Below are 13113 nucleotides of genomic sequence, written 5' to 3'. Positions count from 1 at the left end.
CTTATCACACAGTACGGAAGCTGAGCTACATTTTTCTTTAAATAAAAATCTAAAATCTTATTCCCCCAAAGTTACGTCAGTTTTTCCCTATGGCATTGGCCATGCTATCAAATACTGATATTTAAGGTATTGTAGTTTATAGCATAAAAAATACCCAGAGTAAAATTTGTATGTACATATATTGAAAAAAAGATATGATGATTTTTTTCATATTATTCTGTGTATATATGTATTATTTATAATATTATATTGTACAAGTAAATGTTCTGAGTTTTAAATTATTGTAGTTATGTATAAACAACTATATATGTGACATGTAAATATAATGATTGTAGCATAAATTGTTATTTATAGCATTTTTGTAGCTTTTATTTATGCTGTTACCCATTGTCAACTATCACATACTGCAGTATTAGTCAATATAGCACATATCTTACATCTCTTTTTCTCATTGCAACTCTACTTATAAACTTAAATACATATGCAGTTGTCACATTACATTGCCCAGCCAAAAAAATTCACACAATCTACTTTGTTGGAACGCCTCTAGCCTTGATTATTGCACATATTGCCATTGCATTACTTTTTTAACTTATACAATGAGAGTTTTTCATTAATTTTTTGCCAAGATCTGTTATTGATGATGGGAGAGTCGGGCCACTGCGTAAAGTCTTCTCCAGCACATCCCAAAGATTCTCATCAGGGTTAAGGTCTGGACTCTGTGGTGACCGATCCATGCGTGAAAATTATGTCTCACGCTCCCTGAAATACTCTTTCACAATTTGAGCCCGATGAATCGTGTCATTGTCATCTCGAAATATGCTCGAAAAAAATCCATTGATGGAAAAACCTGGTCCTTCAGTATATTCAGTTAGTCAGCTGACCTCATTTTTTGGAAACAAAACGTTGCTGAACCTAGACCTGACCAACTGAAGCAACCCCAGATCATAACACTGCGCCCACAGTACAGTAGGCACTAGGCATGATGGCCATCACTCTAGAACAGGGTAAATCTGGACTCATTGGACCACATGACCTTTTTCCATTGCTCCAGAGTTCAATCTTTATGCTCCCTAGCGAATTGAAGCCCCTATTTCCGATTAGCCTCACTGACAAGTGGTTTTATTAAGGCTACACAGCTGTTTAGTCCCAATCCCCTTGAGTTCTCCACTCACGATAATGGTTCACCACTATCCTTCCAGGTTATAATAATGTGTAAGACAGTTCTTTACCCAATTTTAGTAGTTTCAACAATCTCCTTAGTTGTTTTCTTTGCTTGATGCAGGCCAATAATTTGACCCTTCTGACACAGAGTAACATCCTCTCCACAACCACAGGATATGTCTTCTGATGTACCTTGTTGCCAGCTGGAGCATATTAATCACTGCAGTATTATCCAATGGAAGGCTCTTAACTATTTGCTTAGTTAAATCCAATTGGTGGTGACTTTTTTTTTTTTTTGGCCAGACAGTGTAATTTCATGCAAGATTTTTTACAGTTATTTATATATTTTATTTGAATTTACTCTCATTTCTTGTTGTCTTCTCTGTTTATATCTCATGTAAAAACCACTCTACAGTGTGATGTTTCTGTTCTAGAAGGAGCTACTGTGATTGGATAAACCATCTGTCTATCACCGTCTATCACAGGCCAACAGTAGGCGAGCACTGCCACCAGTGGAGACAGTTGGTAAATCAAACTCTTACTGACTCATGTTGACACTAAAGACTCATTTATTTTATAAGAGACTTGTCACAATAACAAGAATTAGAAGAAACAGTGGCAATAACATCAGTAATAGTAAGAAAGTAGTAAGAAATGAGAAGCTGCATTCATAAGCAAAAAACAAACAAAAAAGACATTTGTATTGTGTAAAATATAAAAAGGTGTCTATATTAAAGGTTTATTGGAGACCACTGATTGCATGTAAAAATAAAATACGACAAAACAGATGGTAAATTAATCTAGAAATAAAGTGGATACAATATTGACTATCAAAATATATGGAAATGTTTTTCAGCCCTGTCAATAGTTGTTTTATAAGAAGTTTACAATAAACATTATTAATAAATAGTACATTTATAGTAAATTAATTAATTTAGTTAAAGTCACAATATGTGAAACTGTAAGTTTAAAACATTCAAATTTTAACTAACATTATCAAGAAAATGTGAAAGAATAACAGTTTTCACATTATGTCAAAGCTGTATGTGTGATGTTGCACTGATATCTATTGACGTTAGCATGCTAACCAGCTAGCCCCTAGCTACTTTGTACCTCAGTGGGTGAAAGTCGGATAGGATACATCGCCAACACTCCCCTGGTGCTGCGGGCTCCCAGTTAGGGAAGAGTCAGCTGATATGACGCAAGGGTAAGAAATCAACAGGTGGCCAGTTCTTACATATTGCACCTGTGTGTGGACCATGTTTCGGACCTAATGCTCCTAGCTCACACTCAAAGTCAGAGAGACATAGAGGATTTCCCAGGCCTTTCCTACGGGGTTCTGGGAAATCTCACACTGTAAATTAGGTAAATAAGGTAGTTTAAAAACCTATAATAACTAAAATATAAAACTGTAAGGTCTGTACTCGTTTTAGTTCATACACCTCATGCAGTCTAGCGTTGTTTTTCCCTAATATTATTGTAAGCTATAAAAAGTCATTGAAGTTGCAGCACAACATCACTGTTGTCCCACCTTAAGGTATGAGATAGTATGAGGAGTGACTGGGATATCAAATGACATTCAACATAAATGAGCTGCCTGATCATGTGGAATACATTTAGTCTACATTCGGTGTAATGATTAAGCAAGTGGGTGCTATTTAATGCCTAAACCAATTTAACACCAAAACAATCTCAAAGTCATCATTTCTCGTTTGGAAACAATATTGGGAAGTGATGGTAGATGCTGTCAGCGTCCACCCTGAGCGTTGACCTCTCTGACAGATGTTGCTAAAAATAAACTTAAAGGGAACGTTAAACCGCAGGAAGATGCATCAGTGGATTTTCATCACAAGGAGGCGGTGTTGTCTTTATTTTTATTTAATCCAACCTGTGGCATGAACAGAGGTACTGAGAGAACATGATGACACAAGCAGCAGTTTATTGTTTAAAAACTGGTACAATACAAACTTGGATACATGATGCAAAAAGCAGTAACGTGTTTAATGTGTATTATGTCGTGTTTGAGAGCAAGGATGACAGACAGCATCTGAAATCGCCAACATCACTTCTATTAAACAGCATTAAATCTAAATTTCTGATTATAAGCTGAAGTCTAGTCTTAAAATAATCTATATGCGCTTGATTTAAATTTGGAATTTCACTAATTATAATCTGAAAGTTTATTGACAAGCATTGACAGTTGTTAAGTTGCCAGCCAAAGCAGCTCTCTTTCTTAAATGTGCCAAATCACATTCAAATATCTAGCAACAGAGTAAAGCACTTTTTGATTAAATCTGCATAAAGCCAGCCATTGGTCAGACAGTATCATTGCTGCAGGATCCTTCGTGATATTAGCATTTCAATTATCAGCTCTTACATGTTAAACTAATAAACTGAAACACAATACAACTCAAATGATGTGATTTGATCAGTCTAACAATTTTTTCATGCATTTTTAATGGTCAGATCGATCCAACTTTTGAGGTCAGGAATCTTTGCATAACATTTGGTTGGCTGTCCACCTGAGTTTGGTATGAAGGTGTGGGACACCACCCCGTATGCCTTTCCATCCTCGCAGACTAGTGGACCACCGGAGTCTCCCTGGAAGTACATACACAATATGCAGTGAGTGCTTCAAAAGTGAATGGTTTGTCAATGTTATATTACAAAAATGTACATACTTCAACCGGTCCAGTCTCTCCCATAGAGCAGTACATGTTGTCAGAATCACACTTCGCATCTTTGATGAGTGTTACATTGACTTCCCTGAGTATGTCAGACAAGTATTTATCGTTCTCATGTGTTCCCCCCCAGCCAGAGACGAGACATGATTTTGGCAGAGAATCACCTCTTCGATCTGCGAGAGCAATGGGTTTCACACTTTGGCTGAAAATTGCCTCGGAGCTCAACTTAAGGACAGAGAGGGATAAAAACAAAAAAACACAAATATGAAACTAAGTAATATAGAATACATAGAGCATTTACAATAACACAATGAGAAACCAAAGATGTTAAATCACAAAAATAGTAATAATAATGCATTGCAAGGCTTTTCTTACCTTAAGAAGCATTATGTCATTTGTATATCTAATTGGATTATAGTCTTTATGTGGAAATGCTTGTGCCCCATACAAAAGCTGTGCTTCATTTATCTTCTCGACATTGTGAAGTCCTAGTAAGACTTCATAGTAACTGAAATGACAAAATAAAAAAGTGATTTGTTTTTCTCTGTGAGAGCAGTGTATTCACAAAATAAATTATTGTCAATATTTTGTTGTTGGTTGTTAAAATGAATAGAACTCCTAGCACCATCACTGTCAATAAGCAGATACCAAATATGTTAAACTGACCTGCCCTGGCAGTGGGCCGCAGTCATCACAAAATTCTTGTTCAGAAGGAATCCATCACAGTGCGTTAGACCAGCATTAGTTTTCACTTTCAGAAATGCCATGTATGGCCTGCTATGTGGCACAGCCTCGCGGCCTCCAATGATTCCTGCTGAATGAACTGAGGACAAACAATAATATTGATAATATCATAATATTATATTTATATAGTCACAAAACTAAACAGACCATCGCTGACCATTCATCTTCATCATGTCCTGAATAGATTTGCCAAAACTGACCCAGAAACATGATAAAGATAAACAGATTCATCCTTGTGCATTGAATGTCCCACATTGTGGAATGTTCTCTCTCATCTACAGAAGTACAAAATAAACTATATAACAACTTGGATGGAAAAGTATAAATAGCCATAAAAATGCTACTTTACTTACCTCTGCCATCAAGAGTCAGTGCAAGTATCAGTACTGTCAGTTCACAGTGGATGAACATGGTGAGATCACGGTCGAGCTGAGCTACTGAAGAGCAGTGGCACACATCACTGACAGTTTCATTATTTAAATGCTTCCTTGTAATAGGCAGAGGAGGGAGTGGCTGTGTAATTTGCATATGCAGATATGTGTGAGTGTGAACCAAATTGATGAGGAGGACGCTTTTAGTCATAGTACAGTTTTTTGACAATGTTTTATTAAATAGATGTGGTGTATTTGTGTGTTACATACACTTTACAGGGCTGATGCTAATTCAAAGAGACTTAACAATATTTGTAACCGATATACATTTGCAGTAAAATTATGAAATATTTGCGTCAAAATGTAGTGATGGAAACAACAGTTTACTCAAGTACTGGGCTTAAGTACAATTTTGAGGTTCTTTACTTGAGTATTTTCTTTTTCTGCTACTTCATATTTCCTCTCCACTACATTTAATTGATACTCACTACATGAATTTAATAATTTTAGTTACTTGTTTCTTTTCAGATTACATGCTGCATCAGAGCCATTGTGAGTGCAAGTTTAAATTAACTTATTTTATAAGTGATAATCGGGAAAAAATGCTTGAATATCGGATCTGATAATAGACCAGGCCTTTAAGCGAATGACCCATGATACACAATATATGGTACTAAAGTTATTTTTTTGCTAGAAAATTATTTTTGATACTTAAGTTCATTTAACATCAGATACCTTAAGACTTTTACTCAAGTGCTATTTGTATGAGTGCCTTTCACTTTTACTACAGTAACATTTTTAACACGATATCTTTACTTTGACTCAAGGATGACTTTTGGGGACTTTTTAAATCAATTTACTTAGATTTCTATTATTTTACTGTTTATAGTCTATTAATTGTTGTGTTACCAATCGGATGGTGTTTTGGGCGGGACACTGTGTGAGAGGAAGTTTTATCAGCAATCTGACAGAACAATCACAATTATCAGATATAGGCCCTAATAATCAACCAGGCTAATAATCTGGAACCATCTGGTCTATCTCTTACATACACTACATGTGATATGTAACATTATATTTGACACTGACAGTGATGCTTTTTACTGGAGACTTTGTTTCACAAATATCTGGCCTGGATTCCCATTTCAATAAATTTACATCACATGAAAAGTCACCTCTGAACTATGTCCATGACCGCAAGTTAACTTGTAATTGAATCAAACGGTGCCCGAGCTTGAGCATATATCAGATCAGTGTAGTGAGCTGCGATATGATGCTCCATAATTTCTCCACTGATTCCTCTGTGGTAACACTCACACAGCCTTGAAGACCTCTGTTGCATTTTGTGTTTAAAGCCGCGGCTTTCTCAGAGGAGCCTCTATGTCTGTCACACAGCCCCAAAGGTAACATTATTCTGATGTTATCACGTCATAAGACAGTGCATAAAAATAGGATTTGTTTGAAAGTGTGGTTAGTGGAACTTTAAGTGAAATGTGACCCCTGAGCTACCAGAGGAAAGAAGAAGTCATTAGGATTCTGTTGGAGGGAAAGAGATCAGTCGGCAGACTGCATTTTCATAAACCAGCATTGAAAGTAGTAAAGGAATATTTCTGCCACTCTTTTTCTTTTAAGCAAGGAGCCACTTCATAATTTGTTTATGAGAATGTGTATGTGTACCGTACAGTAATTCAGATATATAAGCTTGTGGCCTATTTGTTTCAGTGTTGCAAAAATAAAGAAAAATACACTTGTGAGGTACCGACCAGTTTAAACCGATGAGCAATGACAAGGAATGTTGGCTGCAGGACAATAACTTTGGATCAAACATGAATGAAGCTCTGTGTGTAAAAGATACAAAGAGATTTGAGAAACTGCCGGCTTTAACCTGTTGCCCCTTTTTTTTTGCAGTGTAGTCAAGCCTGAAAGTATGCAGCCTGCTGACCACAGAGGACAGATATGTCTGTTACATCACTTCCCTAGTCTAGACTCAAGTATGTCCCTCTTATATGTTAGTCACAAACTTTATTGTAATTGTTTTGAATGATGCACAATAGAGTTTTCATGTGTTGAGGAAGAGGGGAACAAAAGAGGAGGTGGGGGAAGATGAGAAGGAAAAGAGTGAACAGGTTTTTTAGGATGTGAGCTCCTGGAGTCCAGGGCAGTAATGGGAATTACAGAAGGAGATGCAGAGAGGAACTTGCTCGGTAAGAACAGGGCCTTTAGCTAGCCCGTCACTTTTATGGGGACCACGGGGCCGAGAGGACTGGCTGGTTTAGCCATTGGACGCAGCAACAAGGAAAGAGGGAATGTAATAACAGCCATGAAAAACCATCAATCACAGTGCAAATTACATGTTTATTATGAAGAAAGGAAAATGGCAACAATAAAAGCCAACAGACAGAGAAACAGACATTCCTCGCACCGTCATGATTGATCAAACCGTGGGTTTTAACGGAATCACATATGGTAACAGAGGTTTATGGCCTGAGAGCCATGCTGATGTGACACTGACTGTGTTCAACAATTACCCTGATAGTAGCTGACTCATGTCTGTGCTGAACTTATAAATGATCTTTTTTTTTGCACAACTATGGTCTAAGAGTCAATCAACTTTATGCTCACGTCAGACTTTACGATGAAAAGTGTCTGCTAGGGTTTTCGGTTCAAGCGTCGTCATCATGTGTTTGTGTGTGAGTATTTCCAGTAAGCACGAATCGCTTATATGCCTGTTCTTACTGCAGGCTTACCGAGTGCACTGTGGCCCAGCGTTCTGGAGGTGGGCGCCGCCACACAGAAGCACTTCCTGTCCACAAGAACGGATTCCAAGACTGTAGTTCAGCCTCTGTGATGGGAGGACGTCACCACTGTCAAGAGAAATGAGACTGATACCAAATAAACGTAAGAAACATAACATACAAACACACACAGAAGGCTTCTGTAATGTGTGTTTAACACAATGGCATTTAAGATAAAGTATTTCTGACTGTAGTCAGAGGAGTGGGATGAGGTGGGAGAGAGCAACAACGCAGTATTGATCCTGTAAAAAAATTGATATTCTGATACTTTTGACAACACAGACTCTCAGGCAGGATTTTTTGACATTTCGCTTTTTTTGTAAGAACGACTTTGGTGACTTGAAAGACAAAAACTGTGCAGAGGTTTCTGGTTCTATTTTAAGTCTATACATACAGTAGGCCCACTGTTCTCTACTGAATCATAATGATACTGTTTTGATACCTTACTTTGCAGATAGCTTTTCTGCTGAGTAATTGTGACTCAGATCAGGAAATATCACATTGAAGAATTGGAACAGCACTAACAGCCACCTACGATATAGTTTTGTGCAACAGACATAATTCAGGCAGCACTGAACACAAGTTTGATTTGAATATTAAAATCCAAAATCTATACCAAAATTGCTTGTGAAATTTTCATCGGGTTTATGACGTACTCTACCTTAAACTGCTATCTTTATTGCTATCTTAATGTTGACAATCATCTATTTTCCACTAAACAGGAAACTACAGAACAAATGTGTCACGTAGCCGTGTGGTTTCTAAGATTCTGATTCACGTATAAAAAATGTTCTGACAAAAGATGAAGAGATTGCACATGCAACCACATCTTCTTTTTTGCTGATGCATAAGCAAAAATCATACACTTGAGAATATCTCCTCAAGGTTCGCTATCACACTTTCGGCCTCTGATTTTGAGCCTCTATAAATTTATGCATTCATATTCAGGCTTTCTGAGCAGTAGTTTGACAGCTGGAAAGGTAATGCTGCACCGATAGACAGATCCCAGAGAGTCTATAAGAAGAGAGAGAATAAAAAACATTCCTTGGTGCACCTGTGATTTCAATAAAAAGATTTTTCTTCCAAGTCAGGCTTTGACTGTTTATACACAATTATAGTTCGTATTAACTTAGACACTGCACAATGAAAACATCCAATGAACTGGATGTAGAATTGAGGAGTTATTTTGATAATTGCAATGCAGCTTTTACCAACTCTCTTCAGGAGATTACATCTGATGATTCAAACTCGATTGATCTTATTTGGCTTCTGCCTGTCAGGAGTGTGCGTTTCCGCACCGGCAGCAGACCTGCAGCACTTATGAAGAAATGCTCCGTTTGTCTTTATCTCAACCGTCTTCTCTGGGCCTCCACCACAAACAAACATGGCATCATTGCCACACAATTCATTTCCTGTCAGCAGTTTTCTTTACATATCACAGTTGGCCAATATATATATATATATATATATATATATATATATATATAGTGTGTGTGTGTGTGTGTGTGTGTGTGTGTGTGTGTGTGTGTGTTGTGTAAGCACCCAGTCGCAATATTGACCTGAACATGTAAAATATGAATTGGCAGACAGTTAATGACTATATGTAACTACCTAAGAAAACCACAGGTGACTTCTCGCCAAAACCGGGCCTCTACTCGAGTATCATGGCGAGCAAAAAGGAGGGAAAAAAGAGACAAATAATTTGACTGCGCTTCGAACGACATAAATTATGTCAGCTCTAAGGGTGTTTTTCTGTTCTGCCTGAGCCCTTTCAATCCAAAAAACATATGGTGTCTATCCGCTTTAGACATGGGATTCATATTTAGATGTATCAGATTTAAAGCAGTAGAATAAGAGGGTGGGAATTTTCCTCCTTTACCCCCTTTTCATTTTGTTGAAGAATGAAGCTTTCCCAACAAAACAATTAGGCCTAATTTTTTTTTTTGCCAGAAAAGTGACACCAGCGGCTAAAAGCTTTCGTGTCTCAGTTGTGCTGTTCATCAGGTCTCTGAAGAGGACCTGTCAAAAAAGAGGAAATTGTATGAACCCACTTATAATTATTAAAGTAAACAGCATGTTCTCATAGGACCTGCACGTTGGCCTGTTTTGGTCTCGTCACAAGAATGTAGAGTTGAAGAAGTGAAGATCTAATTTCGCTTTCCCCACAAGATAATTGACTTTTTTATTAACCTCTGTTCCCCAACAGATCCTTTCTGCTTGATTGTTATGCTAACCACACTTTCCATTTTGCTTGCCACATATGCAGTTTACAGTGATGAGTGGCAGATTTATTGCATAAAGCGGTTTGTCAGATCAGCACAGCTTTGCCTGTCCTCCTCCTTTTTATTTATATATTTACTAATCAATAAGGCTAAAGGTCAAACTTCTACATTCAGTCTGTTGCGTTTATTCAAATAAAAGGTGACAGCCCTGGCTGCAAGATAAACTAATCATTACACATGGGCAGGATTTTAGAAAATCATAAATGAATCTCATAATTAAGCTTTTTGTCAACAACTATTAAGTAATAATGCTGAAGTTTAAACTAGTAGTGTTAAGTTTAAGTTTAATTTATTTATATAGCACCTTTAAAAGCAAAAAGCATTTGCACCAAAGTGCTTCACAGTCAACAAGTCACAGCATAAACCAACATCAATACAACACAACAACATGATACACTTCAATTAATCAAAGGAAGAGATACAAATTATTAAATGTCAGCATTATATAAAAAACAGATTAAGTGCTAGTTAAAAGCCAAAATGTAGAAATGGGTCTTAAGGAGCTTCTTGAAAGCCTCAACAGAGTCGGCTTTTCTAATGGCTTCTGGCAGGCTGTTCCAGAGTCGAGGGGCTGCAGCAGAAAAGGCCCGGTCCCCTGACTTTTTTTTTCTGTGGTGTGGCTGCAGTGAGGCGAAACATTTGTGTTTGCTCCGGTTGCTCTGGGGGGGTCGGCGAGACCGCGCCCCTCCCGCTGCTTCCTCAGAGGCAAGTGGATGTCTAGACCAAGGACCCGTCAACTAATAGAGATACAGAGCAGCGACCGCCTACTACATATGTTGTATAAAATTATGTTGCATATTAAACGGGGCCTACGATTACAGGGATTTAACTGGCAAATATCTTTCAGGAATATTTAGTTAGCCACATGATCTCAGCCCAGGTCATCAAAAAACAACGCTGCTTTGCCAGCCCCCTTGGCATCTCATACCAACACACAGCGTGGCCTTTAGTGCCTGTGTTTAATGCCATGCCTTCCTACTGCAAGGCCTTACAGGACACGATTGGTACGATCGGTATTTTAGCCGGATAGCTGGCTGTTATGGATAAGTGCTGCACAGCGATTTAGCATAACATTTATTTTAGTTTGTTGACGTTTACATCGTCAATAACTTGGTACCCCTTCCTGCAGTCACTGTGCAGACCCCCTAGCGGTTGTGGACCCCGGTTGAAGACTACATACAGTATGTAAAGATGTAGCAGAGTGTGACAACCAACCCTCTCTCTTGTAAACATAAAGATATACACAGAATACCTCTGCAGCGTGTCTCCTCATCTGTGTGAGCACACAGATCCAGTGTTCTGACCACAGGGAGCGCCAGTGAAAGAAAAACGTGTCGGTCAAACGGTGTGGAAACAAAAACAGACCTTTGAAAGTGCGCTGTATAGGTTTTCACTGTGGTGCAAAAGAGGTCTGTAAGTAAGCAGCATAAGACTGATTTATCAGCTCTTTTCATGGAGGGCTAACTAGGGGTCAGATAGGATTGGTAAACTGATATTAGACATTAGCGTCGGTATAGCTGAGGGAAATGATCGAAGTGCCAGATGTGGAAGTTAGGACTAGTTTGTGTCATATTGGGTCAGGATATCCACCATATTGCCTGCTGAGCCCTGGGTCCATTTCTACTTCTGTGATGAATCATGATCATTCTTTTCTACTATTTTGTTTTGTTTTTTTTTCAGTGAGAAAGGTAGAATTGGAAACTTCATCGTTACTGTAAGAAGATCAGTTTCCCAGAGGAACAGGGTGACAGCTAACCTCTTTGATTTTGAGCTCCATCCTCTAAGCCATAACTCTCCCTGCCTTCTCTACTCTGGGGTGCTGTCACAAGACGTCATTCACTTTCACATTCACATTTAGGGCATTTAGCAGACGCTTTTGTCCAAAGCAACTTACAATAAGTACATTTGTCATTTTGTATCTGTTTTTACATGGCTTCTTCGGATTGGGTGTGTACGTGTGAATACAACACGTACAGACTCAGTTGGGCGTATTCAGCTTGAGATAAGAAAGGTCCCCACCCAACCAAAATGGTTTAATTTCTTTAGTAGAGATATGAATCGAACCACAACTCCTCCCCTGCTTCTGACTTCTTTGCTGTATTTTGCAATGTGGGGATTTTAAAAAGATATTTATCATTTTTTGAGACGTATCTACTGTTATCTAAACTGAATATCTGTGGTGCAGTGTGGATGCCTTTTATTGGGGCCAAGTTTCTCGATGTGTATTTCCCCAGTGTTCACTTTTACACAGGAAACCTTGAATAGATTGGTCCCACCAGATGGAAAAGGACACTGGTATTCTGGGTATTTGGCAGTCACGGGGGGAAGAAAAGTCAGGTATTTGGAGGTATTTGGATACTTAGTGGACAGACAGGAGGTGGATAAAGAGGATGACAGTGAGAACAATAGAGTGTGTATCTTTAGCGTTGCCTGCCTTGGGGTGGAAGAAGAGTCAGACAGTCTGTGTTTGTCATTAAAGGAGAATTTTCAATGGAGAAAACAGATGACCACTTCTTATCTGATGATTCCTGACAGCTGTGATCAGACAGGAGAGGATCAGAGTGTTTGTGTGTGCACATCTGTGTCTACACTGTATGAGCCTGCGTGGGTGTGTGCTTTGCATGTGCTTTTATGTATTGTTTTTGTAGTGAGAATGGGACGCGGCTCATTTGCTCCCAAGGACCACCCGCACAACCACAAATGATTACTTCTGTTTGACTGAAGGTCAAAGTTACAAATATTGCACAAACTATTATGATCTACTGCCAAAACATACAGCAGTCAGAGTCATTTAATTGTTGAGCTGTGATTCATTTCTGTGGCCACATGTCAGAATTCTTATAATTTTTTTGTTTGGCTTTGTTGTGCTGTTATACACCAAATCCAGTGTGCCCTTTTTTCTTCATGATTTAGTAGTTGAGCACTGGACGTCAACAGTTCAGTCATTCAGTGAATAGCTGCTATTTGTCACTGTCACATTTACTGTTTACTGACCTGGCTCTGGCTCCATTTCGCAGGGCAAATCAGGGCCATTTGAGCCATGATGGCTGCCTCGCCTATCCTGCGTCCACTT

General features: G+C 38.5%; 1 protein-coding gene across 1 annotated transcript; it reads right to left on the bottom strand.

The window, feature by feature from the left end:
• Window positions 1-3083: 3083 nt before the first annotated feature.
• LOC311259016 (granzyme B(G,H)) lies at window positions 3084-5025 on the bottom strand. The gene is made up of 5 exons (XM_084355806.1): window positions 4946-5025; window positions 4515-4671; window positions 4224-4356; window positions 3846-4073; window positions 3084-3765 (listed from the first exon to the last, which is right to left on the bottom strand). The coding sequence occupies exons 1-5, from the start codon at window positions 5001-5003 to the stop codon at window positions 3610-3612; spliced, it is 732 nt and encodes a 243-aa protein (XP_084211932.1). The 5' UTR covers window positions 5004-5025; the 3' UTR covers window positions 3084-3609.
• Window positions 5026-13113: the final 8088 nt, after the last annotated feature.

The sequence above is a fragment of the Pagrus pagrus genome (assembly GCF_965226575.1).
Source record: "Pagrus pagrus genome assembly, chromosome: 6".
Taxonomy (NCBI): Eukaryota; Metazoa; Chordata; class Actinopteri; order Spariformes; family Sparidae; genus Pagrus; species Pagrus pagrus.
This window is presented reverse-complemented; position numbering and strand designations above follow the sequence as displayed.

Bases quoted from the DNA above. Each gene is read 5' to 3' on its own strand.
- LOC311259016 (XM_084355806.1), bottom strand. From the start codon at position 5,003: ATGTTCATCCACTGTGAACTGACAGTACTGATACTTGCACTGACTCTT. The intron at 4,672-4,945 runs GTAAGTAAAGTA...GTTTGTCCTCAG, and splicing joins ACTGACTCTTGATGGCAGAG to TTCATTCAGCAGGAATCATT. The intron at 4,357-4,514 runs GTCAGTTTAACA...TTGTCATTTCAG, and splicing joins GCGGCCCACTGCCAGGGCAG to TTACTATGAAGTCTTACTAG.